Raw genomic sequence first — 26,021 nt, forward strand, 5'->3', positions numbered from 1 at the left:
TTGTGCGATAAGGGTACAGAGCCGACAAGTGGACATCCGTTCCAACGGCTGACTATTCGACGTCTCCCCGCTACCCTGCACGTCTGCATAGTGCAAGGAGAAACACGACAGCGAGAGCATTCGTTCGCAACGGGTGCAGTGATACCGCATTGTATTGGGGATTGGAGGCGTCAATACATCCATAGGAACGAATTTGCATAGGTCGAGCGAGGCATGCAAAGCTCGAAGTTCGCGAGTCGGATACGAGTGCAGATAGCGCTCGGTCGTCGCCTTGAGTTCGTCCAGTGGCTTCAGGTAACCGAATTTGCTGAAGCGGGCGTACATAGCGGCGATCATCTCGATGTCGTGGCAAGAGTAGCGGAGGAGTGGGGCGGGAAGGGGTCGGAGCATCCACATGTCGCCACCCCTCTCGTAGTGCATAGCGACTACCGCGGCTGAAGCGGCTTAGATGAGTTTTGACAGACGCGCGCAAGACTGGCAATGGATCGCTTACGGTCCTTGCCCCCCGATTCGTCGAGCGCCTGGAAGATTCCCGCGCAGTGTTCTAAGCCAAAGAGCCGGTGTATGCCTTCCAGGGCAGCGGGCTCGGCTAGCAGCTCATCCTGCATCTTCTTGAAGTACTTAAGCGTGTGCCCTGCACGGAAGCCCTTGCGCTTCCTGGGATTGAGTCGAGCACGTTGTGCGGCCTCGGCAAGCTGCAGGTCGACGACGCCTTGCATGAGGACCCCGTATGTGTCCGCGATCTCGAAGAAGTCCGAGCGGCCGTCCCAAACGAGCTTCATGATATCGGGTCGGCGGAGGAGGGTGAATAAGCGTGAGAGAAGGGGATGTTGCTTGTTAGAGAGGGCGAGCGTGTCGAAGAGATAGACGTGGGATGCAGTGGAGTCGCCGATGGCTATGATGCCCAGTTCGCCGTCGGGCATTCCTATGTCACGGCCTTCGCAGTCGAGAATGAGGGTTTCATGGCGGGACAGCGCGTCCGATGCTTCGGCAGCTGCCTCGTATGTGTCGCAGAGCGTATAGCGCATGCTGCCCGTTGTTTGGCTCATGGTAGGACTTGTAGGAGATGTTTGAGTTAGTCTGACACGCAGATACTGCCTAATACGTACTACTCAATAGGGAGCCTGAGGTGTTTGTGGTGGAGAGAAGGCAAGGTGTACGATTCAATCTGAGTTTGCCGCAGCACCAGAAGCAAGGAACGCTTCGATCGTGAGAACCGCTTGCTTCGCAAGTGACGCTCTTCATATTCTCAGGGCGGCGAATGATGACTAGAAGGAAAGAGGTAAAGGGGCCATACAAAGCGGATATCATGTATTGCCTACTGCTGTAAGCAGCAAACCTCGACCGAGTATGACGGAGTATGATTTATTGTTGTCCTTGTCAATTTCCTCCCTATGATTTCTACTCTGTGAAAAGAGTAATGTTGAGCGGATGAGCGGATGAAGTCTCTAGACTGATATACTCACAACGACATGTATGCTACACAGTGTGGATGGTGGAAAAATGACTGAATTTAAGACATCTATGCCGCGCTAGCACTCACTCCATGCCCGATTAGTCCTATCAATACGACCAGACCAGCGACTTGCGCAGTCCTGATAAAAACGGACTCGCGTGCAACGTAGTCGGACTGAGTGGGCCCTCTGTCAGTTGGTAGCGGCCCTTTGCGACCGGTAGCACGCTGGACGTTTGGGTTGTGAAAGGGATTTGGACCGCCGGCTGGGTGCTGCTGCTGGTGAGCATAATACTGGTAAGAGCCTGGTGGAGGAGGGTAGGTGTGGGATCGGTGGGCGTTTGGTCGACGGGCATACTCCCATGCGTGGGTTGCACCGCGTCGGCGACCCTCGTAGGACCAATGGGTGTGGCTAGGCTCATGGTAGGATTGGGTGTGTGTTTGTGAGGACGTTGCTTGTGAGCGATCGTAGGCTCTCCTAGAGACATGTTGCGGGTTGAGCGCGACTGGGGAAGAAAAATGGTATGAAGCGACGTACCGTTGTCGTTCGTCGCCCAAGACGGCATATGCCTCACTGACAGCTTGGAACTTCTCCTTAGCGTCTGGATCTTTGCTTATGTCAGGATGGAGCTGCTTGCTGAGCTATTTGACCTGGCTCTGTGAGCACATCCGTAGAGGGAAGGGTCGGTCCCGGCGTACCTTGTAGTAGCTGGCCTGAACATGATGAGCGCATACACTCGCTTAGACGCCGAGATATTGCACATACCTTGATCTGGTTCTTGGTTGCGCTCGCCGGTATCCCCAGTGTCTTATAATGACTTTCAGGGCGAGTACAAGACGCACTGAAGGGCCGTCTCGAGCAGGATGGGCCAACAAGAAGATGTCGATGCTGGTGACGGATTGGACGCGACGCTGAGGTCTTGTGCAGAGGATGCATTAGTGATAAGCGTATCTACAAAGGGCGAGAGTGTGTCTAGGTGTGGATGTCGTGGTGACCGTCGAGATTAATGGCGTCTGACCCCAAACTCGCAGTCGCAGCGGCCACTGATGAGCGCCTATCTTATCTACTATAGATAAGGGGACCACGTCATCCGGGATTGGGCGTGTGGGGAGTCGAGGCCGGGGACAGGCGGCGTGGCAGAAGCGTGCAGTCTCCTCGAGGCCACCACCGCGCAAAACACCGCCCTCACCACCGCCCTCGACGTCGACACGTTCAATCGTGTCTGGCAAGCTTTCTTGAACGTTCACCGCAGCTGGCTTCGGCCGTGTCCGCGATGACTCTCAACATCCTGGTCTCCTTCTCCCTCCTCGCGCTGGTCGTCACCGCTCGTCCTCTTTCGGACACGCCACAATCGTACGTTCTGTTCATTCTCTTGCTAGCAGCAATTGCTACAATGCTTATGCCACCCTCAACTCAACTTCAGGGCCAGAAGATCCTTACAGGTTCAGAATGCCGTTCAAGCCATCTTCCAATCTCGCACTGGGTCAGTGTCCACGTACTTCCCCCGCGTGTCCGTAGAAGCCGACGTAGATCAACATGCTTCTACTTCATGCCTCTCCGCAGTCTTAATAATCCTGCTTTTGCTGACCCCCGTTCCCTTCTAGACAATCTCCCGACTGCCTGGCTTGCGAAGAGGACGATGACATTCACGTATCACTCACGACTTCCGAAGAACAATCCGCCCTACTCTCCAGTCTCGATAGTCTGGACGCAGTCAAGGCTGTCGTTCCCCTCAATATAGACGGCTCTCCCTCAGAAGACGAGAAACAGCTCTACGATCTCCTTGCCAAACTCAAGAGCACTGGCTCTCTTGAGGACATCGACGGCGACAGCCTCCCTATCCTCGACACCACTCCTTCTGTCCTTACCGCAGAACCAGCGCATGCCGAGGATGCTGCTCCTTCAGACGAGTCCTCTCCAGACGGATATCCCTCTGTCGCCTTCGCAGACCTGTACTCGTCTCCAATCCTACTAGTCCTCGCCGTCTCATCCCTCGCTGCACTTCTTGCGGTCCTTTGCGTCGGCGCTGGGTTGTACGCGTACAACCACATCAACAGCATCATGATCAAGTCTGGCCTCGCTTGGGACGTTCTTCCCCGGCTCGAGAAGCGGGTTGGCCTTGACATGCCTTATGACGACAACTCGGAAGGTGGTAGCACGCCCCTTCCCGAGAAACGCAGGCTCATACTGGACGCGCCGTTGCCTCCGGCTGGCCTGATTCAGGACAATGCTGGAGACGACCATAACGAGAAGTTGGTACTTGTGGATGTCGACGGACCTGTCTCCGATGACACAGATCTCGATGAGAAGTTCCATGACGCCCAGGAGCACTCGCTTCTGTTCCTCGACTCCGACTTGCCTCCGCAATATCAGCCCAAGCTTGACGTTCCTCGCATCGTCGTCGAGGAGCACGCCGACCCGGATCTACTTCCATTGCCTGAAATCTCGTCTGATCATCCCACCCCGTTCTCGACGCCTCTGCCAACTCCTTTGCGCACGCCCATTGCTAGTCCCACGCGGTCGCCGGCCCGTCGCACCCCTCAGATGCGTGAGCTGCAATCCTCGCCAACTCTCACCTCGAAGCCCGTGTGGTCTCTTCGGGCCGCAGACGCTCCCGTTCTAGGTCTCGCCGATCAGTCAACGTCTTTCAACGCTCATTATCGCTCCGATTCGCCCACGCCTCAACTGCCTGGCGCTCTCTTCGCGGATGATGCGCCGGAGATGGTCGAGCTTCAGCGACCACGCCAGAAGCTGCCCCGCCAGCCACTCGACATCGCGTTCGCGCTGCAGTTGCGACCGGGCCTTGGCTTGGGCGCGGACTCGGCGTGGTTGGTTCGCTTCCTGATGGCCATGTTTGGCTGGATGACGTTCTTCGTCGGGGGTGGACCTCGACGGGAGGACGGGTCAAGGCGGGCGCTCACTGCGTAGGCGTCGAATAAGTGCGTCTCGACATCCTCGCCGAGAGTTTATACGTGGTTTTCAGTTTCCCATCAACATATGCATACATCTCATCTACATATGTGCATCATCATCCATCGCCGCATCTTTCAGCGTGATACAATTACCCTTGGCATAGTGGTCAACCCGGATTATCTTACAACTTCTTCTCATTGCATAGTCCTCCTTACTCAGTAGCTGTTGCCCGGTGCCAGTTAGCATGGACCATCAGATCATGGCGACGGCTTGTGCGTCTCCGGGACTTTGCATACCCATACATACTTACACTCACGCTCCCTGTTTGTCTGATATAGCAATGGATGGAAGTGGATACTGTGAACGATGTGCAGTAATGTAGACACCTGAACACACGTAATATTATTTGCACCTGGTCTGGTTGACTAATGTGGCTATAGTCTGTAGAAGTTCGAGGGCAAGCGGGCACAAATGGGATTCGCGTTTGGCCGGTGCAAACGCGTGCCGTACACAGTAGATACAATAAGGCTTATATACGTAGCTAAATAGGGGTAGATAAGGGCGCGGGTATCCGTCGGGGGGCGGGACCTGTGGCGCTCGTTCCGCGAGCTCGCCATCTTGACGCCAGGATTCCAACACATCCCCTCGAGCGAGCGCGGGCAACGAGCGAAGGGTAACAAACAAATTGAACGGGGCGGGGATAAGGGAAACAGCGAGCAAGGAAGGAGGGGTTGTGTCCGCACAAATAAGGGATAACGTACGATAAGTCTAATACATCCCCTTAATCGGGGCGTTTACCACGCTTCCGTCTCCTTCTCGGCAAGAAGCCGATCGGCGCTAACGGTTGCCGAAAATGCGCAGTTGGCCTCTTCAGTCTTGAGCTCTGGGCAGTCGCGCTGATAGTGGCCCTTCTTTGAGCACTCGAAGCAGGTGATGCGCTCGAGCGGGGTGCGGGGCTTCGTGTAAGCAGCGAGGGCGACTTCGGAGTCATGATGAGGCGGGTTGAGGGACAATTGGCGCGACTCTTCGTTAAGTAAGCGGGTGATGACGTAATCGATGGTAAGCTCGCTAGGCGGGGTGGAGTCGAGATTAACGACCAGCTGGGAATACGAATCGGGGAGGCCATTCGTGAGAACGAGGATGCGGTCTTCATCGGAGATAGAGGCGTCAATCTCCTCGAGGCGGAAGGCGGCCCGGCGGACGTCAGCAATCCACGATGTCATCGTTTGATCCGGGCGCTTAGACAAGCGCCAGAAAGCGCGCCGGTGTGCGACCCGGGTACCAAAGCCGCGGGCGCGGTGGACTCGACGGAGCTCGGTCCAGACTTCGTGAACGTCTTGTGATTGGATGTGGGCGTACTGGGTGGGCTCGATATTCAAGATAATCTCGGCGCGCGCTTCTGCGATCTTCGCACGCCAGGCACGCACAGCCTTCGTGTTATCAGAGCCGGAGGGGCGGGTTTCATCAGCAGGGGCGCTCGTAACCTCCCAGAGACCCTTGCGAACAAGGAGGGCCTCCATGCCGATAACCCATTCGGCGTAGTTGTCGTCGGCGAGCTTCGCAATTGTGGGCGGTGCCATCGGGGCGGGAGCAGCGGGGAGCGCGGGGCGGTCGCGGTTACGGGGTCGTCGGGGTGCACGGGGTCGTCGTCGGGTCGGTCGTCGTCGGGTCGGTCGTCGTCACGGGTCGTCGGTTCGTGGGATCGTCGAGTGGCTTCGGCCCCACTAGGCAGTGCCTCGAATTATCCTTCGGGCAGAGGAGACGCGTTTGTGTAGAAGTTCGAGGGCAAGCGGGCACAAATGGGATTCGCGTTTGGCCGGTGCAAACGCGTGCCGTACACAGTAGATACAATAAGGCTTATATACGTAGCTAAATAGGGGTAGATAAGGGCGCGGGTATCCGTCGGGGGGCGGGACCTGTGGCGCTCGTTCCGCGAGCTCGCCATCTTGACGCCAGGATTCCAACATAGTCATCTTTGTCGACGGTCGAGCATCGGCTGCGTGAAGGTCATGAACGATGAGAGCAGCCATATGTGGAACATGGAAGCGGTCAAGGTTAGGGTTCGCGTGTGCTTGGAGTGGGCTCAGAGTTCCCGGTTCACGACTTGTCCCCGACCACAACCTATGCCTCCGCGGCCTCCCCTCAACCTTCCTGCAGGCTCCTACTACCCGCCCAACGATGCCGCAACCCACCTGGACTTGCTACTTTTTGAGGAAAGGCTCAAGACGAACGCTGCAACGCTGAATAGCCGGAAACGACGGTACCAACGTGCGTGAGTTAGAGCTCTCCACGGTTCCCCACCGATCGTGTAATCAGTCGCTGAACATGGACGTGCCATGCTCCTTCGCCGTTGCTATTGCCTTCGCTGCATTTGAATGCGGCCCGTACAGTCTTCCTTGGGCAGCTGTTGCTCATCATCGGCTTCCTGCTCTGTGAGGTCCTTCTCCAGACGAACTGGCTTGGCGTCCCGTACAAATGGGTTCTGCATAAGGTCCTCCCGGAGATATATCCCGAAGACGCGGACGTGAGAGTCCACCCCTACTTCGCCTCGGGCCTGCTGTTCGTGAGCGTGACGACCCTCGTGCTGTTCTTCGCGAGTGGGATGTACTCGGAGAAGATCGGCTACGCGAATAAGTGCGTATCCACGCTTACGGTCGCCCAGCGTGTCTCGCGGCGCTCTCTGACTGAACGTTGACGTCCGGGTGTACTTGTGGAAATAGATACGTCCCGCACGCGAACCGTGCCCTGAGGAACTTCAATATGTACCTCAATATGCGTCAGCCCCCATTGCGCTCTAAGCTCCCCTTCAACCCCTTCGCATTCCTTTTTGCCCGCCCACAATTGCCACCGACGTCGCCCACGTCGCCAACCTCCCCGCATCCTTCACGTCGGCGAAGCCCATCACCATCTTCAGGAGCGAGCAGACGCAGCTCGTCCGTGCCCATCCCGCCCATTCCGCCGGCGTCGAACCCACGAGGGGAGTTGATCTTCTCGTCTCGTGTGGACCGCAGCTTCCGCGAGTCGTACGATCGGTACCGCGCGCAGTTCGAGAGACGAAGAGAGGAGAGGGAGCGCGCGGCGTACAGCCAGACGTGGCGCGGCTGGCTGCACCTGATGATGCCGTGGATGCGCAAGGCGCACACCGCAGCGGGCGCGCTCGAGAAGGGCACCGGGTCTGGGAGTGCGACTCCGGTCGGAAGCATAAGGGGCGTGCCTGGGAGAGGGAGAGGGACGGCGAGTCCTGGCGGATCGAGGAGATCGAGTCCTGTCCCGGGCTCAACCCGGAGCGGGAGGAGGGTGTCGGGCGGGTTGGGGGAGAAGGGTGGGAGGCCGGAGGGGAGTGGTACGCCGCCTGGGCATCACTCGCAGCATCCGTTGGCGTTGGAGACGGTTAGGGGAGAGGATGCCTGACTGTGAGTGCGGTTCGTGTGGTGCTGTCAAAGTTCATAATGGGATGCTGAATGCTATAGAGGACGCTGTATGCGCACCAGTGTAAAACATTAATATTGCGTTCTGCTTGCCTCGCTTCTCCCGCGCAACATCTGCTTGTTTGAGTGCCTGCACGCTGCGGCGTTGTCGCGCAGTCCACTCATGGACCCCAGTATTCACTCGGCCAGGTTGACAGAATTTCTTGGTCTCTCAGCACCGCAGTTCCCAAGTCACAATTCCAGGGCCGTGGCTGTGTCTCAACGGCCTTGGGTCGACAAACCGGACTTGGCAATTACGCTGCGGTGCGCGGGCAGAGTCGACTCACATGCGCTTCCACTGTCACTATGTGTCTTATCAGTTCAGCGTGAGCCTCCACGGGGCAGCGCGCCCGAGGTTGACATTGACACTGCGATTCGCGGGTTCTGATCCATGGATGTCGGGCCTGTGGTAGAACACGCCGCGCGCAGCGTGCATCGCGCCTTCACAATGGCATGTATATAAGTCAACTTCCTACCCCCACCCCTGCACTCACTATTGACTCCAATTTCACGCGTTCTCGCTATGCCCACCTTGCTTTCTCTTCCACCAGAGCTTCTGATACACATCCTGGACCTTCTTTCTTCTGACGTCTGGACTCTCAGGAACTGCGCGTATACCTGCTCCGCTCTTCGCCCGTTTTGCCGGCATCACCTTCTCGCTGTCGCGGACTTCAATGTCCTCGGTGACGCGGACGCAGAACCGTTCCGCGACTGCATCACGCACCTCCAGATGTCTGTCAAGTCTGGAGGACTCGACGGCATCCCGGAAACTCACATCGAGGTCGCGCTCCGCCTACCAAAGCTGAAGAAGATGTCTTTTTGTGGCCCATCCAATCCTTTCCGGCACTGGTTCCCAACCGGTATCCAGGAAGCGCTCCATCTATTCAGTTCGGTCACGGAGCTCGCCCTTGTCAGGACGACCCACGCAAGCGTCGAGCAACTTCAGAGCCTCATATCCTCCCTCAACAATCTGAGTCACTTGACCATTCACGGACTAACAGTCCAGGGGTCGGTGCACGGTAATTACTTCGCGCGGCACCAACATCGACATGCCGAAGAACTGGGTGGACCTCGACTTACACATCTGAACGCCGCCCCAAGCTTTCATGCGGACGGCACGGCGGCCGTCCTTCAGTGGCTCTCTCACACGCCTACGCGCCACTGTTTGCGGACCCTAGACATTCCGGCGGCGTCGCGGAACACACAGTTTGTCGTCGACTCCTTTGGACCCACCATCCACCGTCTTTGCGTGGCAGAGCTCAAGAGCATTGCAGGTACGGTGTCGTCCTTTATGACATGATTCGATCTGTATCGACTCCTCCGCTGACCGGCTTGTCGGGTGTAGCTTGGAAGACATCGTTCATACATCGCTATACGAATCTACTTACTCTTGAAGTCGGCTCCCTCTCCCAATTGTCCTGGCAACCTCTCTACAAAGTGGTCGCAGGAATCTGCTCGCCCGACTTCTGCGAGCTTGTTTTGCGATATGACGCCGTGGCTGATGCGGACGCCCGCATTGCGGCCAGCAGGGTGGAGACAAGCCCTGTGGACTACATCCTACATGACGACATGCCGGCTCTACAGAAAGTCTGCTTCGTGGTCCAGTACGATTCGAGGCTGGCGGGAAGAGACGCGCAGTGGAAGGATGCCGTGAGAGAGAGAGTGCGGTCTTTCTTCTACCGGTTGGCGGAGGATGGAACTTTACAAGTTGAGTTCGAAGCTCAAAGGATAGTGAGTGTCTTGCAAATTCTGCGTATCGCGTTGCTCGGACTGATCAGCGTGCCGCAGAGAGCCTAAACCAGGCAGTGATAGTGACATGTCTTCGGTTAGGTGGCCAATGGCAATCGGACTGCTAACTATGGTCATGATGTGTATGATTTCTGTAATCTCTGTGGTGAATGATGTTGTGTATCATTCCTCGAAGCACTACACTTGGGGAGACCGAGCAAGATGGGTGACGACAATGTCGAGCGGGTACCTTCTCCTGCGCCCACATCTCCGGAACGGACGTCTCTTATGCTCTATTGGAGAGCTACGAAGGATTCTGACAAGGGCCTCGTGTTGACCATGAAGTTCTTGCGTACATGCACGGTCCGGCTCACCGGCGAGGCCGCTCTCCGATGCTTCTCGCTGATCATTAGCAATTCGTCTCTCTTCTCAACATAGTCTCACGCTTCAGGACTTCCCAACCAAGATTCAGAACCTCACACATCACTGCACTCGTGAAGCGTCTTGTTTCTGAGTGTTGGCGCAACCCCGGGAAGAGCAATCTCATGTGGCGCCATTGATTCACCTGGCTACGTAATGTGGCTTACAACTCTGGGGCAATGTATATAAGTCCGTATGGGGACACCAATGAAGACCACTACGGCTTCTTCATCGATTCTAGCGCATCCGAATCCTCCAGGTAGACACATTGGTGGCACTTCAGCATCGGGGCAGGGACTGCAGGCATACGGAGGGCGGCGGGATTGTCTCGTACGACCCTCTACACATATCCATAAATACAGAGTCGCCATCCTGACGATGAGGACTATCGCGGAGCCTCTAGGTCTACGATTTTGTGTCGTAGATACTCAGATTCTGACATGACTCGTCGCCGGTACTGGGGCCAGAGGGTTCTATTTGTATATACAAATTCGTTTTTGAACTGAATACGAGGATAGGAATCATCATCATAGGATGCTTCTCTTCCGCAAAGGACCTCGCTTCGATGACTATCGAGTGCAAGCAACTCCACGGAAGAGAAATTCCCCTCACAAGGAAGGGATGCCCTCGAAAGGGCGGTGCTCCGACTAGCGATACACCTTTTGCTCCCCGAAGGGAGGATCTTTAGCCTCCATGTCTCCATCCACAGAGGGCCCACCGCTGGGCGCATGCTGCAACTCCCCCGAAGGGAGGTCGCAGACTTTGCCGACACGCACCGGACGTGTGGCTCCCGAGCACGGAGCAACGAAGCAATGAACGGCGAGGCCTTAGAGTTGGCGTACCCCACCGCCCACCACCCCGCGCCCCACCACCGACCGAGAGGAAGAGTTTGGAAGAAGGCACAAAAGGCGGCGACTCCCCGTACCCTCGACCGCCCCCCTCGCTCCCGACCAGAGGCTGCCCGTACCGGAGGACGAGCCGAGAGAAGAGGTTGGTCGTACGCATCAGGGTTAGACCCAGTACCGCACACCGCGCCCGACCCTGCGACAAGTGCTCCGTTGGCCTCGAAGGTACGACGGTTCGAAGAAGGATTGACGAGGCATGAAAGCCGGCGAGTCTCCGTACCGCCGCCGCACCCTCTCCCGCCGCACCCCGTCCCTGGCCTGCAGATCTAGATGAAAGTGTGGAAGTCAATTGCAGCGAGTCCGAGTCCAAGTCCAAGTCCAAATCCGAGCGCGAAGCGTCCAAGTTCGTGAACGAAACCGAAACCGAAACCAAAACCGAACCCGAAACCAAAACCGAAACCGAGACCAAATCCAAATCCGAGGACGAAACCAAAACCACCGAAACTGTCCAGTCCATGAAAAAGCCGAAACACGAAACACAACATCGTCCAACCCAAACACCCCCGACGCGGGAGACCAGGTTCACCGAGGCGATCAACTCCCTCCCCCAGCCTCACCAACGCCAACCTGTCGGCGCTGTCGGTCTTGAGGGTCGAGGTTCGAGGTTCGAGGTTCGCAGCTTGAGGGCGAGTAGATGGGCTTGCGTCGTAACGTGGTCGTGGTCCGTCGGGGAGATCTGCGGAGAAAATCTGGCAGCAACACGAACGCAACAGGCAGATGAAGCAAGACGAGATGCCCTCGTACGTGCGTCGTTGCCGCGATCGTCAGGTCCATGACTCCCTCCCACGAACAACGCAGCGACGTGTGTCGGGCATACCTCACGGGCACACGGACCCGCGATACGGGGTCCAGGGTCTTCGGCGCGCGGGAGTTGTCTGGATGGTTGTCCTGTCTTGAGGGTCGGTCGGGCTAGAGTGGGGAAGGAGGAGGGGAGGAGGATGACCGTTGGGCGTACTGAACTTATGTCTCGCGTTCGTCAAGATCGGGACTGACGGGCTGAGCTGACGCGGGCAGCTACTCTGCGGCAGACAACCTGTCTTTTGACAGTCAGAGGGAGAGAGCTTGAGCTGACATGCTCGATCGGCAGCGCATGGCTGCTAACGATTTTAAGGGGCATTAAGTGATTCCCAGGTTTCCTGATGCATGACTGAGGATAGCGATAGCAATACAATAGAGCTGCCTTGCGTGCTGGTGGAAAGTGCCAGTGTGTTTTCTGCGACAAGACGCTGACATCGTTTGGCAGATGATACGTAGTTCAACGACTCGGAGGATAGACCAGGTTTGCATAAACGTGACCGTGTCGCTGTTGCTTACATAATCTAGCGCGGGCAGCCGCATGTTCGGAATGAGTGGCGGGCAGCCTTGAACCTCCCTCCGATATCGTGCGGCACAATTATGTCGAGTTCATTGATACATTGTTATCTCTACAGATTGCGGATGACGGTGTGGAACTACGACTGTACAGGGGCAATGCCAAATGCACCGAACCCAGCCGACGGACTGTGGACATTCCACTACGCGCAACAACCACGATGAACACTCACCAATGTTCTGAGTTGCTCAAAGCAACGGGCGCACGTTGGTTTCCTCGTCTCGCCCCCGCGCCTGACACGGTGTGGCGAGAGCGAGTACTCACCCCGGGGACCACGAGAAGGTCTGCGCCACAATGCCCCGGGACCTCGTTCGACCAGCTAACCCCTGCCGTGCGCGCTTGCGAGTCGTGCCCGGTTGGGGCTTATCCTCTTCGGCGCCGGCGTCACGTCGCCCTGTTGATCTTCACCGACGTCTTGAATCGCAGACGACACCGCTTAACTGCGATGCGCTGCGAAGCCGGCAGTGGGGTCCATATGCCCGGCGATGGGCAGCATGTGTGCATGAACGAGGCACGCTACATTTAAACAGGCACTCCTAGCATAGAGGGAAGAAGAAGGTAAGCATGAGGCGAGAGAGTGGGTGTGGCGGTGGCGGGCGATGAGGACGAGAGGCGTACCTGGCGATGTGCTCTTCAAGGTGGTGGTAGAGAGAAAAGATATGCTGGCGGGATGCGAGGGACTTATATGTGCTTGGGCGGGGAATTTGGACTCCGCGGGGAAATGAGGCTGACCTCGATCAGATAAAGAACAAAGGATGGGTGCCGTTCTCAAGTCGCCTTTGTCCATTGCCACAAGGTCTATACGCAAGCCGAGTAGTACAGGATACGTCCAAGGATAGTAGAGCCTCTAGCCCGTCCGGATGCATCGTCATACAGGTAAGGGGCAGGTCGCGTAGGAAAAAGACGGAGCGAAGGGGGTGGTAAGAGGAAGGGCAGCGCCCCCTTGGCCGTGAGGTTTCTTTCGGGTGCCGAGCGAACCGCTGCTTGTCTTTGTTTGCCGCTGTGGGCGTTGCGTTTCCACGTGGCAGCTCAAATTCAACACTCTTTCAACCTTCGCATGAGAGTATACGCACAGGATTATTCGTGTAGCGTGCGGGATAGCAAAGAGAGGGACGATTGGGTCGTTTGGAAACGAGAAGTCACCGGGAGCATGGTGGCTGCCGCATTGTGGAATCAGGGTATGGCATAGCTCCTTAAAAGACAGTCGGCGCGATTCAACGATGTTGGAAGTTATAAGCGGGGGTATGCTGCGTCCCAGTACAGTCGACACCCTCCTAACCCATACCCCTGGTAACCCATAAACTCTAAAAACCCATAGGATTTTGGCTTTCCCAAGTCGGGATAGGGGGAATTCGACCCCATAACCCATAGGTCCCCAGTACCCCATAACCCATAGCCTTCTAGGGCTCAAAACCCATACGGTAATAGTGGTCACATTGAGATTTCGCTCATCAATAACCCACAAAGTACTTGATACATGCTTCCTTGTGTCCTCCCAGCATCCATCCATGCTTCAACCACATTGTGGGTAGCTTAGTGTGTTCGAAATCCCATAGCGCTCCCTCGAAGGGTCAGTAGACGCCTGTTCAGCGCTCGCTAACTGGGACTTATCAGGACGCTTAGAAGGCGCTAAAGTTCCGGTAGCCCATAACCCCTCAAAACCCATATATTTGGGCCTGTCCCGAGGGCTATGGGTTAAGAGGGTGTCGACTGTATTGAGTACGGTACAAACGCTGTCGAGGCAAACAACGGGGAGGACACGCGTACTCGGCGAGCAAAGGGTTTTAGCACGCGGTCACATGACCACACCACAAGTCTGCTGATGGGACGCGACCGCGTTTCAGGCATCCGTGGCTGGTTCCTCCATCGCTGGAGGAACCAGCCCGTGAGCTGCACAACGCGGTGCGTGATATACCAAGGATCGAGCATGCCGATGTCAGCTGCCACAGTCTCGCAGGGGGGGGGGGTGTTCCGGCGTGGAGTGAGTCTACGTCTGTATCGAGCGACGTTCAGTAATAATGGAGCGTCGTCGTACGTACTTGTTACGTACTGCCTGTCCGCCATGTGAGAAGACCGACGAACGTGGGTCCGTCTATAAGGCCACCGAGTGAATGGGGGCCATTGGCCCGCGCAGAAGAACGATGCTCGGGTCGCGCCCGGACTCGCCATCACGCGGAGGGTTCGCAGCTCGGCACCCCTGGAGACGCGTACGGAGACGGCGAAGCGGGAGCAGTTGTGCATCTTGGGCTGCGGAAGCGTCGCTGCTGGCCTGGCCACGGCGTGGGGAGCTGCGGCCTCCTCGTCCGCTCGGGGAGTGGGGCGTGTCGCCTTCTGGGAGCGTGGCTGGGACGAGGGGGCGCGACGGAAGCTTGCGAAGCGGCTGGGTTCGACGGAGAAGACGCCGCTCGGAGCGGTGCATGCCGAGCGGGGTGCGCTCTGCTCTGGGAACGTGCGGCGGGAACGTCGCGTGTGCTCGTATTCGGGATCGTGGTTCGAGAAATGCGGACACGTGCGGTGGTGAATGCCGAGGCGTAGGGGGGATCGTTCCAGAGAACGCGTCGTGCGCTGTCATGTGCGAGTCATACCGAGACCGATCCCCGCTGCGGCACTTACGACCACAACGAACGAGGGCCGTGCAGGGCGTGATGATCGAGAGGCAGCTGGGGGGGAGTTAACGAGGTGTGCGCGGCGCAGATGATGATCGGATATATATTTAGAGTTTACACGCGAGAGGGAGCTGATGCCCAGCCACGCCGCACCGCATGAGCATCGGAAGGGACGCCGATCGCAGTTGTGGGCGAGCGCGGCAATCGAGATGCGTGGCGCGGCAGAGCGCCGTAAGCGGCTCGGGGTTGCCTGCTGGGGTATATATGATGGGGGGCGTGGTTTGCGGCCGGGGATGGGTCGACTACGGCAAAACGCGCTCGAAGTGCGGGGAAGGCTGTACATAAGGCGTACGAGGATGCGGAACGAGTGCGTTACGTCGGACGGTCCGAGGGAGTACGTGATGCAGGTAGAAGACTCTGGCATGTTGGCTGGGGGGGGGAGGTCGGAGGTCGAAGGAGTGACGTATGGCGAGACAGGGACGTCCTGGGGGACGGAGCGCGAGCTGGAGGAGACAGTGCGGCTGCTTCTGGGGGAATGGAAGGGGGCTCTAAGAGCTTGACGGCTGAACCATGGGATCCGCGTCGTGCGGTGGATTCTGGCAACGGAGCGCTGATGCTGGTGTTACGAGCTGGAGCTGACGGCGCGGAAGGTCGGGTCGCTTGCCTGCGGCGGCAGAGGTAGAGGGTCGGACGGGCCCCCGGAAGGTTGGACTGCGGGAGCCGGGATCGGAGACGGAAACGGAGCCGGAGTTGGTGTGGAATGTCGTAAGCGACGCCCTGGAAGAGGCCTGGGACGGTGCGGGCCCCGAGCGTTGAGGAGCACCATCATGATCGTGACGAGGGGGGTTCTTGGTAGGTCCGCCGATTGACATACGGCGACGCCGCTTGGTATGATCTGCGAGAGGCGTGGATGGACGATCCGGGCCGGGTTGCGGGGTGTGGCAGACGACTGGTGAAATACCTCACAACGGAATCACCGCTGTGTCATTTTGCGACACAAGGCAGTCATGAAGGGTCGAGGCCGTCGGGGTTATTTGGCAGGATCGGTAGGGAGCCAGCTCTCTGGCGGGCGTTGTCTATAGCGAGGGGACGGTAAGAGCGCGTGTGCTGTCAAACAAGATGTGGGGGATTGGTAGAGCCGAAGTGGGCTGGTGAATGAAGTGATGAGGCTGACGGCTGGCGTGTGGGCGGTGAAGAAGGACGGAGGACATGTTCGGGACCGACCATGGTATTCGTTGACTTGACGCTGAGGACACAGTCGGCGGCGTAAGTTGAAGATAGTCGAGCGATATATGGGATCGGCAAGAAGTACAGATACGCATAGTATGATTTGAGGTGTTCAAAGGTCACACGAGCGGGGACGGGTAGAGGTAAGCACGAGTGACGGTAGGACGATGGGACGGGGAAATGTCGGTTAGGAAAGGGGAAGAGATTTGCGGGCGGAAATTGAGAGTATGATGATGTGGGTGAGCGCGAGGCAATGATGTGGGAGGGTGAGGGACAGGTGGAGGTGGGTCCCGCGAACGTTGGCAGGTCACCGCCGGCCCGGGCTCACGCACACGGCGCACGCGAGCGGCAGTCGCCGGTGGCCCAGGGTGCAGAGGCCGGAATAGGCAGGAGGCAAGAGGCCGATCAGAGATGCCGTAAAAGGAAGGAGGCGGACAGGGCGCAGCGAACAGGCGCTCGCAGCGAACAGGCGCTCGCAGCAGACAGGCGCTCGCAGCGTCCATCCTCGCCGCCTGCCCAGATCGAATACCACTCCGCCTCTCCGCCTCTCTCATAAACCCCGCATCCATGCCCTCCCACCCCCCTCCCTCCCTCCTCAAGCCACCATGGCCAGCCCTGGCTCACCCCTCGACGTCCTCCCGTCCGACGTCCTCGACCACATCGCCTTCTACGTCGCCGTCGCAGAACCTACCGGCCCTCCCTGCCCTCTTCTCCCGCTCCTCACCACCTCCTCCCGCATTCACTACCATCTCTCCATAGCCAACAATCCCCACCTCTACGCCCGCATCTTTCGTGCAAACTTCGACCATCGCGCCCCCGCACGTCGCTTCTGCGAGGAAGCCGCATACGCCTCCGCCCTCGCCTCCCAGCTCGTTCACTACTCTCGCGCCTTGTTCCACATCAAGCAAGCAGATATCTATTCCCCCGACCTCCTCCATGCCTTCTACCGCCTCTTCGCTCTCTCCATAGAGAACGACGGCCGCAACGCTCGCCTCCTCCAATGGGCTGCCTTGCCCCAATTCCTTCAACGCTACATCCGACATCGCCTCTGGGCCTACCGCGCAGACAGCAACGGCTGGCCCCTCGAGTCTCCCGAAAACTCCTTCGCCCTCTGGCTCTACTTCTTCTCCCTCGATCAACGTGCGTCCCTTTCCTTGCATCCCACCCACCCTGCCCCCTCATCCTCTCTACCTTCTCTCCACAGAAACCCTGGCTCAGCAATCCGAACAAGACCGCCATCACTTCTTGTTCCTCTTCCGTCCCTTCGCCTTCTACAACTTCCGCTACCCTCCCTTCCTCGTCCCCGACAATCACGTCCACCTCCCCCTCGTCGCCCATCCCACCCTCTATCATGATCACTCGGCCATCACTCCCCATGGCTTCTACCCCCTCTATCGCTCCCCCGACAGTCTCAAGCACTCCTTCGAGCACTTCGGTAGGCGCATCGCCATCGCAGAACCTCCCATAGGTCTCGTCGCCAAGCTCTTGTATGTCGCACTCCACGAGCGCTACCCCATCGTCATCCCAGACCTCATCCCAAGAGACCGTCACGAGGCCAACGCCCTCAATGTCGGTGGTCCAACCATCGCCGACTACCAAGAGTTCGCCAACCAGACCGCTGTTCAATTCCCCGCCCCTAGCCACTCGAGTTGGCGCGACGAACCCGACGAGGAGGGCGGCAGGATCGCCGATACCAGACCGTGGAGGATCGACGGCAAGGGCGAAAGCGCGCGACATGACAACGACTGGGAGCGCTGGCGTGGCTGCCTCGATCCCTGGGACGCGACCCGCACAAAGGGTCCCGTCTACACCCCCGGCAGTCTCAGCGGCTTTTGGACCGGCCAATACCTAGTGAGTCCACTCACACGCTACTGCTGTGGAACTGGGCGGGCGCTGAAGTCGCGTCTCCTCGTCGTAGGTGCCCGACGTTGAGAACTACCACGTCGCGATGAACAGCGCCGCGTTTATCCCGAGACTGGAGCACCCCGCGGTCATGGCAAGCGTCGTCCCGCTGTTCTTCAGGCTGCGCGAGCACCACTGCGTCAGTCCCGCAGTCCCCTTGCCGCACACGGAGGTGCGTGACAACGATCCCTTAGACGAGGGCGTCATGAACGCGTACTTTCCGCGCGGCTTCCCGGACGCCTACCTGGGTCTCCCTAGCTCGTTCTCTGAGATCCGCCGCGACGGCGTTCTAAGGTTGAGGCAGAGGGGCATGACGCAGGAGTACGTCTACGAGACGTACGTGGAGGGGCGGGCGAACAGCCATGACGAAGCAACCTGCGAGATGTGCAGGTACGAGGCCGAGGGTGGGCGGGCGGCGCGCATGGCGGAGGAGCGCGAGAGCAACGTCCCTCCTTCTGAAGGATCGGTCGGCGACGTCTCTGACTACGAGTCCGAGTCGGAGGCCGAGAGCCACGTCGAGCGCGTGAGGCGCGACGTGCAGAGCGCGCTGGGCGACCAGGTCGACCTCGAGGAGCTCATTGACGACGTATCCCGCCAGGGGGACTGCTCGGACGACAGCGCCAGCTTCTGCGACACGGCGAGCGACGGCGGCACGGAGATCATCAGCACTTGCTCGGGCGTGCTGGACATCATCGTCACCGGCGAGGTAGCGTCCGCTCTCCCCCCGTCTTGCATTCATGCTAATTGGCTTTGCCCCCGCCCCCTAGACCCTCCCCCACCACGCGCTCGCGTGGGGAGACTTCAGGATATACGGCCGTGTGCGCGCGTGGGACGGGCTCGTCGTGCTCGTCCGCGCCCCGATCTGGAATGGCCCGGGCCTCCCGCCGCACGATACGTTCATCTTTAGGGGGTACGTCGTCGCGGGCAGGAACCTCGTCGGCTCGTGGCGGCATGTGACGGGCAACATCCACTCGATCCCGCTCGAGGGCCCGTTCGTGGTCAGCAAGCAAGACGCGCGGGAGGGGGCGGAGGAGGGGGCGCGGGAAGACGGGGAGACGGCGCAGGGCCCGGGCGATGGGGGTCCTCAGGCCTAGGCCTTGCAAGACGTCGAGGGGCAGATGGAGTTTAGGGTTGACATGGACACGCGCGCGTGCGTGTGGTGATCGAAGGGAGGTGTTCCGTGCGTGCGGCGAGCGCCGCGTGCGAGAAGGCCGGTGTTATGTGCGATTTCTGTTCGTCGCGGACTTTATGCACCCCACGCGTCAGTCTCGTACACATACTGCGATGCTTTGTTATTGCGATTCAAGGAGACGTACTCGATGCACCGGCGGACATGGATTGCATTTAGACGAGATGAAGGACGGGGCGATGCGGCACCCTCGTTCTCGATACCTTCCACTGTATTATTGTATTATTAGACGTACGCTGATCTGGCAATGCACGGTTCTTGAGAGCGTGTCTGGAGCTCGGATCCAATCCAGAGCTTGCGCGACGATGAAGGCACCGCGAACGCTTCACGATAGGGGTTGTACGACGCGGCGAATGATAATAGGTACACAGCGTCCTCTCAGGCACGAATGAATGAATGTATGTATGTAATACGGACGCGATGCTCCGCGGCTTCTATATGCCCGTATCGGCGGAAGCCTCGTCGAGACCCGTATCCGCGTTCGAATTCGACCGTCGGGCGCGCCGCGTGTACAGGGCTCGGGAGATGGTCATACACAGAACCCCTGCCACGATACATACCTGCGGGGAGGAGTGGAAAGGTGCCCGAGACGACCGAGCGCAAGGGGGTTGCGTGGTACGACAAGCGGTGAATACAGGCGTCGCACGTCAGCTGTGGAGTAGCGCACGCTCGCGAGAGTGTGACGTACTCCGGCGAACACTAATGCCTTCCACCATACGAGCACCACACCCGAGCTGTCGGTCTTGAGCAGTACGCCAAAGATGGGCGTGCCGATGAGCATGGAGACGCCCACGACGCTGAACGCTAAGCCCATTCTCAGTCTGAGCGGACGTGGGTGTACGAAGCATGCGGCGACGGCGGGCGGGATTATATATGTCAGTACAAGGTCAGCGTTCAATCAAGGTCAAGAGATCCGTGCAAGAACGGGCGTACCCCAGCTCGCTATGGTCCGTACAAAGCATCCCGAGCAAGGGCGGTATCAGGGAGACATCTGGACCACCGAACGGCATCCGACAGGCGCGGAGCGGCGTCGCAAGAGTAAGGCAGGGTTTCCGAGCCAGATCGCCGGCGCATCGGAGGGTAGAATGCCGAGTGAGAGCCCGGGTTGTATGGTCGCGCGGAAGGCGATGAAGACGAGTTAGTCCAAAGTTGGAATGCGCGGGAGGTCGAACCAGATGATGAAATGTTACGCACACGCCCCAGATGAGAATCCAAACAGCACCGCCACGGTGATCACGCTGCCGGCGGACGTCGCGCCGAAAAGGGCGAATATGAGAACCGCGGACATGAGGATGGAGAATAGCAGCATGTTGTAGACTCCGAGCTGGTTGGCGAGAGCGACGGGAAGGACTCGCCCCAGGGTGCTACCGGCGTTGAGGATCGCGAGCTAGATCGTGTGTCAGGATGGGCAAGGGACGATCCATCGAAGTGAAGATGATACATACGATGTACGTTGTGATGGTCGCATTCACGCCATGGTCTGCAGCAAACAGCTGTAGGTAGAAGACTGGCTCTGGTCATCACGTTGGTCCCTGAAACACGTCAGCTGCCAGACAAAAGCGTGCTCACAAGGAACGAACAACCCGAGGTTGGTATAAAACGCTCTGTTTCATGAGGCGCGGTGAGCCACACGTTGTGCCATATCCTGGCATCGCTTACCCCACGACCGACGTAGTATACGCATGGTCCACCAATATTCGCTTCGCGTGTTTCCAGTGTGACACCGGAAGGAAGCCATGGCGCTTCGACGGCGAACTTGTCCGCATAACAGCGTTCGCTACGGTCAGTAGAACAGCGACGAGAGCGCCGCTTGCCCGCACCCCGTTGGCGAAACCCATCTTCGGATTGGCAAAGAGCTGGTTGAGCACGATCGGAAACACGACACCTCCACAGGAAGCGCCGGATACTGCAATGCCCGTGGCTAGAGCGCGTCGCCGGCGGAAGTGATGCGAGACTACGCTCAGGGATGGGAGGAAGAGCATGCCAGCTCCCAGACCCACGCCGACGCCCTGTGCGAGCAACACCTGTTACGCGGAGATAGTAAGTGAAGTGGATAAGCGAGATGGAGGTCGGCGTGACCATCCAAGCACGTACTTGGTAATACCGCTCTGGCGTCGTCAGGGAGAGCATGAAGATGGAGAATACGTGAAGTAATGATCCCGCGAGCTGGACATGGCGACTGGCGATCCGTGGTGGGCGCAGACGCGCAGCAAATTCGCCGACCGGGCGACCAGTGATTCAGCTAAAGACACCGGCGGCGGCGAGGAGTGGTGGACTCACAAATAACCGGCATCGAAGGCACGTCCCACTACTACGGCCGGTGCGTACATCAGGCACAACTGCAGACTTCCAATCCAACTATGGCGGAGTCGCGGTTGCGATGCGCGTCGGAGATGGGCGGTAGAAGTATCAGATGAGAACAAGGCATAGCTGCGAGATTGTGAGGCTGGATGGTTTCTGACCTGATGCTGGATGGCGTTTCGTGGGAGAGGAACTCGCGGGTGTAAAAGTCTGGGTGACAGGCCTTGTCAAATGGTTGCAGAGCGCGCAGGCGTGAAGATGGACGTACCTTGGTAAACCCCGAACGCATTCAGGTAACTGAAAGGGAAGCCTATGGTCTGCATTTTCCACGCCAGAATATAGGCCCGGTGCTCACCCGAAGGTACAAAACTGAACCATCCATCTGGACACCGAGGTTCAGCTGACATGGGTCATGGATTCGGTGGGAGACAATGAAACAAGGGCGTACGCTCCAGCAAGAGTGAGCCAAGCGACACGACCGCCATCTGGAGGGAAAGACTCGGATGTCGCGGTCGAGGGATCGTCTGCCAGCTTTTCGAGGAGATCGTTGCCGCTGTTGTCGGATATGGTGGTGCTGATATGACCAGAGCTCGCTGTCGCGTGCAGCGTGGACATGTGGGGGAGGTGACCTAAGGAGGGGCAGCAGTTGGCATGTGAGCGAGGAGAGAGGAGCAGGGAGGCGGGGCTTCGCAACTACCAGGGAGAGCTTTATTGAATATGGATGCGCGGGTGACCTGGAGCAAAGATGAAGAGATCGGGTAGTTGGGATACTGCTTGCGATCCGGGGGGGCAGGAGAGTTTGTGGGGACGCAGGGTACCAAGCTGCCGCCGCACGCAGAGAAAGCTCTTCCCGTCGAGCACCCGGCGGCGATTCTCTGTCCGCCTGCGAAGCTGATATCGGTCCATTTCTGGATATGGAGATCCGACGTTGTCGCTTGCGGATGGCCAAGTGCCGAATGCAGCGCGCTGGCTTGTTACGTGCGTCGCATTTCTACCATCTTGGAAGCACAAACGGATGCACGTTTTGATGAACGATGAGAACGTGTGTTGACGACCGGCTAGGAGAGGATCGAGCCCTATGAAGGCAGGCGGTTTGCTCGCGGGTGAGAGCGAAACGGATGAGTCAGGCGCAGCGGACGGTGGGCACTGCCCGGCGGGAACGGGAGGAGTTCATTCAGGCCGGCAGAAGGGGCTGTCAGTGTCAGATAGACGTTCGTCGGAGTGATGTATCTCCCCGGTATGATATTGACCTCGTCCAGTAGCCTCAGTTCCATTCTCGTGAGACAATGCATGTTGCTTGCAACCACGTTTGGACATTACGAGGCCATCGCAGCTCACACGCCGAGTCGACGTTCGGGGGTTTGCGACCCGACAGTCGGGCTACGACGTGGAGAAATGGTAACGAACCGCTTGAGCCCGCAACACATACGTAACTGGTAACCCAAACACGCCTCTGGTTACGCCGGCATATCCTCTGCCCAAAGGATCGTTGACCGTTGGCTCACGTAGCTGCTGCAGAGACTTATTGGGCTACTAGTATTGCAAGGATGGGAGGCACACCGTTCCCAGCTTGTGGAGAGCGCGGTGGTCGCTCTCGGCCGGCAATTCTCTCCATGGGGTTTAATGGCAGCCGAGGCGAACAGAATGCACTCACCTGGGCACGCGCGACGCCGGTTCTCGTCGGAAGAATGGCAGTACCAAGCAGACAGTCTCGTTGGCCTATTTAGAAGGAATACTTGCTAGATGTACTCGGGTTTTGGCTGGATACGTAGCCCGTGGGCATGGATGTGGATATGGACACGGTATGCATACGCCGGGCAGGGCTCCGACGGGATCTGTCGGGAGAGGGAGATTAGATAATGGCCAGCGAGCGTCTATCTGACGCACTGTGACTGACCTGGACACTGACCTGCGGTTCATCAACTGGCAGTCATGTCCAGTCTTGCACAATTACTTGTTCGCTCATGCACTCGACAGTCTACTTCCTCCCGAGCGGCTCTCAACCAGTCTAGGACTGCACATACATCATGCTTTTCCTACACTTGCAACACTCCGGCCCTACATCATACAGCTCAACCTCGCCCACCTGCACGGCCATCGGTCGGTTCTCCAGCCGGCCAGTGTCGATTCCTATATCAGGTTCGCGGCTTCCATAGCACATATAGTACACATTCCTTCTCTGCATCGGTTATATGTTGAGTACGCCTAACGGTTTCGATTCCCAGTTGCTCGGCACGGAGGCATTCAGCGACCAGAACCCGGCACTGGGTCCGTCCACTCAGCTTCTCCGGTCTTCTGCCTCATCATGCGCTCAATGTAATCCGTTGCGCACGCTTATGTTTGCAGAATCAAGGTTCATTTCAAGGACTCCAAAGGAAACCATCTCAAAACCGTGGAGGCTAACGAGGGAGACGACATTCTCACAATCGCTCACGAGTACGATATTGACCTCGAAGGTGCGCTATCTGACTTTATCATGTCACGTTCCTGATTGGCATTCGAAACCTATCTTCCAATCATTTGGCAGGTGCATGCGAAGGCTCAGTCGCTTGCTCTACGTGCCATGTAATCCTTGACTCGGAATCATACGACAAGCTCCCCGAACCTGAGGTGCGCTTTCTCCGTCCTGATGCCTCCCTTCCCTCCGAATCATATTCTCCCGGAGACAGGACGACGAAAACGATATGCTTGATATGGCATTTGGTCTCACAGACACTTCTCGTCTGGGCTGCCAAGTGCGGTTGACGAGAGAGCTCGACGGCATGACTGCCACTTTGCCTGCAGCAACACGCAACATGTTCGTAGATGGTCAGCTCGCATTCCTTCCTCACCTTCCGCGCAGCGCTGATCTAGCCGCTCTCAGGGAAAAAATCAGCGCATTAGCATATACTGTTACGGCACCACGCATTCCGACGCGCCCACAGCGTCGTTAGTACCTATCCTACTAACACTGCACTCATCCTAATGTTACGTTACGCCCACTTCACACTCATCATCGCTCGATCAATTCTATAGCTCCACCTGCCGAGCCTTCGTGCTACGTTCCCTAGACGTCTAGCCAGCGTTGCCCAGTCTCCTGATTCTTGCGAGCAAGTGCGCCGCACAGGCGGCAAAGGGACCATCTCCGCAACTTTGCCGAACTGGTGCGCGCCCTTGTTCCTGCTTTCTCACCGCCTGACTTCACAAAGCAGCTGAGCGGCAGTTTCAACTCGCAACGCTCGCACCTGTATCGAGGGTTGTTTGCGGAAGCCTCGTCCAGGACACCCATTGGCATGAATCTGCCGAGTTCGAGAGCGTGGTGTCGTGCCTTCTGCTCCCGGGTGTGGTATACTGATACGTAAGTGGCTGACTGGCTCTTGAGCTTCTCTAGTAAGGTATCGTCGCTCCCGATCCTCCAACGGTGGATGGCGTGTCGGTAGCGTGCGGCGATGAGCTCATCGTCACGTGCAGCGTATGCGAGCAGGTTTGCCGGAAGAGGGCGCTGTGTCCACATCACGGATCCTTGCGTCTTATGCATCTTCACGACTTCCTCTATCTACTGGTGAGTTCATCACAACATGAGTGCGCATGCAAGATTGCTCACCATCATTAGCCTGCTCGTTGACTATTCCTTGGTAGCGGAGGCACCCGTCCAAGCCAATCAGGGGATAAATCCCATCAAAGACAGCCGGGTTCGCGAGGACCTCGTTGCGGATCGACTTGAAGGTTTTCTCCGCAAGAGCCCTCAAGTGGCGGTCTTTTGATTGCCACTTGGAGCGGTGCACCACTTCCGCCACCTGGAGATCGAGCACGGGCGCGACGCAGACTCCGTATGTCAAGGAGAGCTCGAGGACGTCCGTGCGCCCATCCCAGAATACCTTCAGCACTTTGTTACTCGATAGGAGCGCGAGAAGCGGTTTGAGGGAGGGATTATTCGGGTCGCGCAGGGCTAGGACATCGATGAGGAGGATGCGTGAGCCGTCGGGGGTGCTGAATCCTGATAGACAGGAGTGTGAGTGAGCCATGGGGATGGCCAAGGCTCTCGCCTTCGCAGCCGACGATAAGGACAGGAGAGCTAGCGAGTACTGTAGCCGCCTGCGCTGCCTCTAGGTAAGTAGATACTAGGGTAAACCGGTCTTGTGGACTGGTTCCTGGCTGCATCGCACCTGCTCGGTGCTCATAAAAGCTGCAGCAGAATTGAGGACGAAGAAGGAAGTTGGGGTCGTCGAGTGGGGAGCGTCGCGGTATATGAGGGGAACGCTAGTACCGCAGCACAATGCCGGTCTCTATGATCTAGGTTAACGTTCACCCCATGACTGAGAGAGTACAATGACATACGCGAAGGGTCTGATCCCATGTGTGCATCGACAGTACTGATCGACTAGCTATAGCCCGGCGCAGACACTCGCTTACGCTGAACCAATGTCAATGTCACGGCAGGCACGGGCCAAATTCTTGTGCGAAGAAAGGCGAGAGAAACTTTGGGACAGTCTTAACTTTGCCCGGAAACATGACATCTACACCACATGACGCAACAATTTGACTTTCTCAACGCCTT

General features: G+C 57.9%; 7 protein-coding genes across 7 annotated transcripts; 5 read left to right on the plus strand and 2 right to left on the minus strand.

The window, feature by feature from the left end:
* Nucleotides 1–70: 70 nt before the first annotated feature.
* On the minus strand, nt 71–1,049 carry DICSQDRAFT_171859 (uncharacterized protein; the record flags this gene model as incomplete). Its single annotated transcript, XM_007367560.1, has 3 exons — nt 71–83; nt 146–434; nt 494–1,049. 3 exons carry the CDS (start codon nt 1,047–1,049, stop codon nt 71–73), a joined length of 858 nt encoding a protein of 285 aa, XP_007367622.1.
* A 2,949-nt stretch (nt 1,050–3,998) lies between these two features.
* DICSQDRAFT_64649 (uncharacterized protein) lies at nt 3,999–4,382 on the plus strand (the record flags this gene model as incomplete). Its single annotated transcript, XM_007367561.1, has 1 exon — nt 3,999–4,382. One exon carries the CDS (start codon nt 3,999–4,001, stop codon nt 4,380–4,382), a length of 384 nt encoding a protein of 127 aa, XP_007367623.1.
* A 2,108-nt stretch (nt 4,383–6,490) lies between these two features.
* On the plus strand, nt 6,491–7,778 carry DICSQDRAFT_148397 (uncharacterized protein; the record flags this gene model as incomplete). The annotated part of the gene is made up of 4 exons (XM_007367562.1): nt 6,491–6,635; nt 6,758–7,001; nt 7,088–7,664; nt 7,737–7,778. The coding sequence occupies 4 exons, from the start codon at nt 6,491–6,493 to the stop codon at nt 7,776–7,778; spliced, it is 1,008 nt and encodes a 335-aa protein (XP_007367624.1).
* A 579-nt stretch (nt 7,779–8,357) lies between these two features.
* DICSQDRAFT_171863 (uncharacterized protein) lies at nt 8,358–9,631 on the plus strand (the record flags this gene model as incomplete). Its single annotated transcript, XM_007367563.1, has 3 exons — nt 8,358–9,108; nt 9,180–9,565; nt 9,623–9,631. The coding sequence occupies 3 exons, from the start codon at nt 8,358–8,360 to the stop codon at nt 9,629–9,631; spliced, it is 1,146 nt and encodes a 381-aa protein (XP_007367625.1).
* Nucleotides 9,632–15,302: 5,671 nt separating this feature from the next.
* On the plus strand, nt 15,303–19,448 carry DICSQDRAFT_89069 (uncharacterized protein). The gene is made up of 4 exons (XM_007367564.1): nt 15,303–17,232; nt 17,297–17,943; nt 18,011–18,700; nt 18,762–19,448. The coding sequence occupies exons 1-4, from the start codon at nt 16,698–16,700 to the stop codon at nt 19,086–19,088; spliced, it is 2,199 nt and encodes a 732-aa protein (XP_007367626.1). The 5' UTR covers nt 15,303–16,697; the 3' UTR covers nt 19,089–19,448.
* Nucleotides 19,449–19,712: 264 nt separating this feature from the next.
* Nucleotides 19,713–22,099, minus strand: DICSQDRAFT_64549 (MFS general substrate transporter; the record flags this gene model as incomplete). Its single annotated transcript, XM_007367565.1, has 12 exons — nt 19,713–20,004; nt 20,117–20,174; nt 20,378–20,570; nt 20,629–20,690; nt 20,753–20,787; nt 20,843–21,207; nt 21,278–21,362; nt 21,464–21,613; nt 21,646–21,694; nt 21,753–21,781; nt 21,840–21,866; nt 21,933–22,099. 12 exons carry the CDS (start codon nt 22,097–22,099, stop codon nt 19,713–19,715), a joined length of 1,512 nt encoding a protein of 503 aa, XP_007367627.1.
* A 1,322-nt stretch (nt 22,100–23,421) lies between these two features.
* On the plus strand, nt 23,422–24,657 carry DICSQDRAFT_89077 (ferredoxin). The gene is made up of 6 exons (XM_007367566.1): nt 23,422–23,623; nt 23,710–23,752; nt 23,831–23,940; nt 24,012–24,094; nt 24,154–24,292; nt 24,348–24,657. The coding sequence occupies exons 1-6, from the start codon at nt 23,512–23,514 to the stop codon at nt 24,365–24,367; spliced, it is 507 nt and encodes a 168-aa protein (XP_007367628.1). The 5' UTR covers nt 23,422–23,511; the 3' UTR covers nt 24,368–24,657.
* The last annotated feature ends 1,364 nt before the right edge of the window (nt 24,658–26,021 follow it).

This window comes from Dichomitus squalens, assembly GCF_000275845.1.
Source record: "Dichomitus squalens LYAD-421 SS1 unplaced genomic scaffold DICSQscaffold_26, whole genome shotgun sequence".
Taxonomy (NCBI): Eukaryota; Fungi; Basidiomycota; class Agaricomycetes; order Polyporales; family Polyporaceae; genus Dichomitus; species Dichomitus squalens.

Bases quoted from the DNA above. Each gene is read 5' to 3' on its own strand.
- DICSQDRAFT_89069 (XM_007367564.1), top strand. From the start codon at position 16,698: ATGGCCAGCCCTGGCTCACCCCTCGACGTCCTCCCGTCCGACGTCCTC. The intron at 17,233-17,296 runs GTGCGTCCCTTT...TTCTCTCCACAG, and splicing joins CTTCTTCTCCCTCGATCAAC to AAACCCTGGCTCAGCAATCC. The intron at 17,944-18,010 runs GTGAGTCCACTC...TCCTCGTCGTAG, and splicing joins TTTGGACCGGCCAATACCTA to GTGCCCGACGTTGAGAACTA.
- DICSQDRAFT_89077 (XM_007367566.1), top strand. From the start codon at position 23,512: ATGCTTTTCCTACACTTGCAACACTCCGGCCCTACATCATACAGCTCA. The intron at 23,624-23,709 runs GTTCGCGGCTTC...TTCGATTCCCAG, and splicing joins AGTGTCGATTCCTATATCAG to TTGCTCGGCACGGAGGCATT. The intron at 23,753-23,830 runs GTCCGTCCACTC...TTATGTTTGCAG, and splicing joins CGACCAGAACCCGGCACTGG to AATCAAGGTTCATTTCAAGG.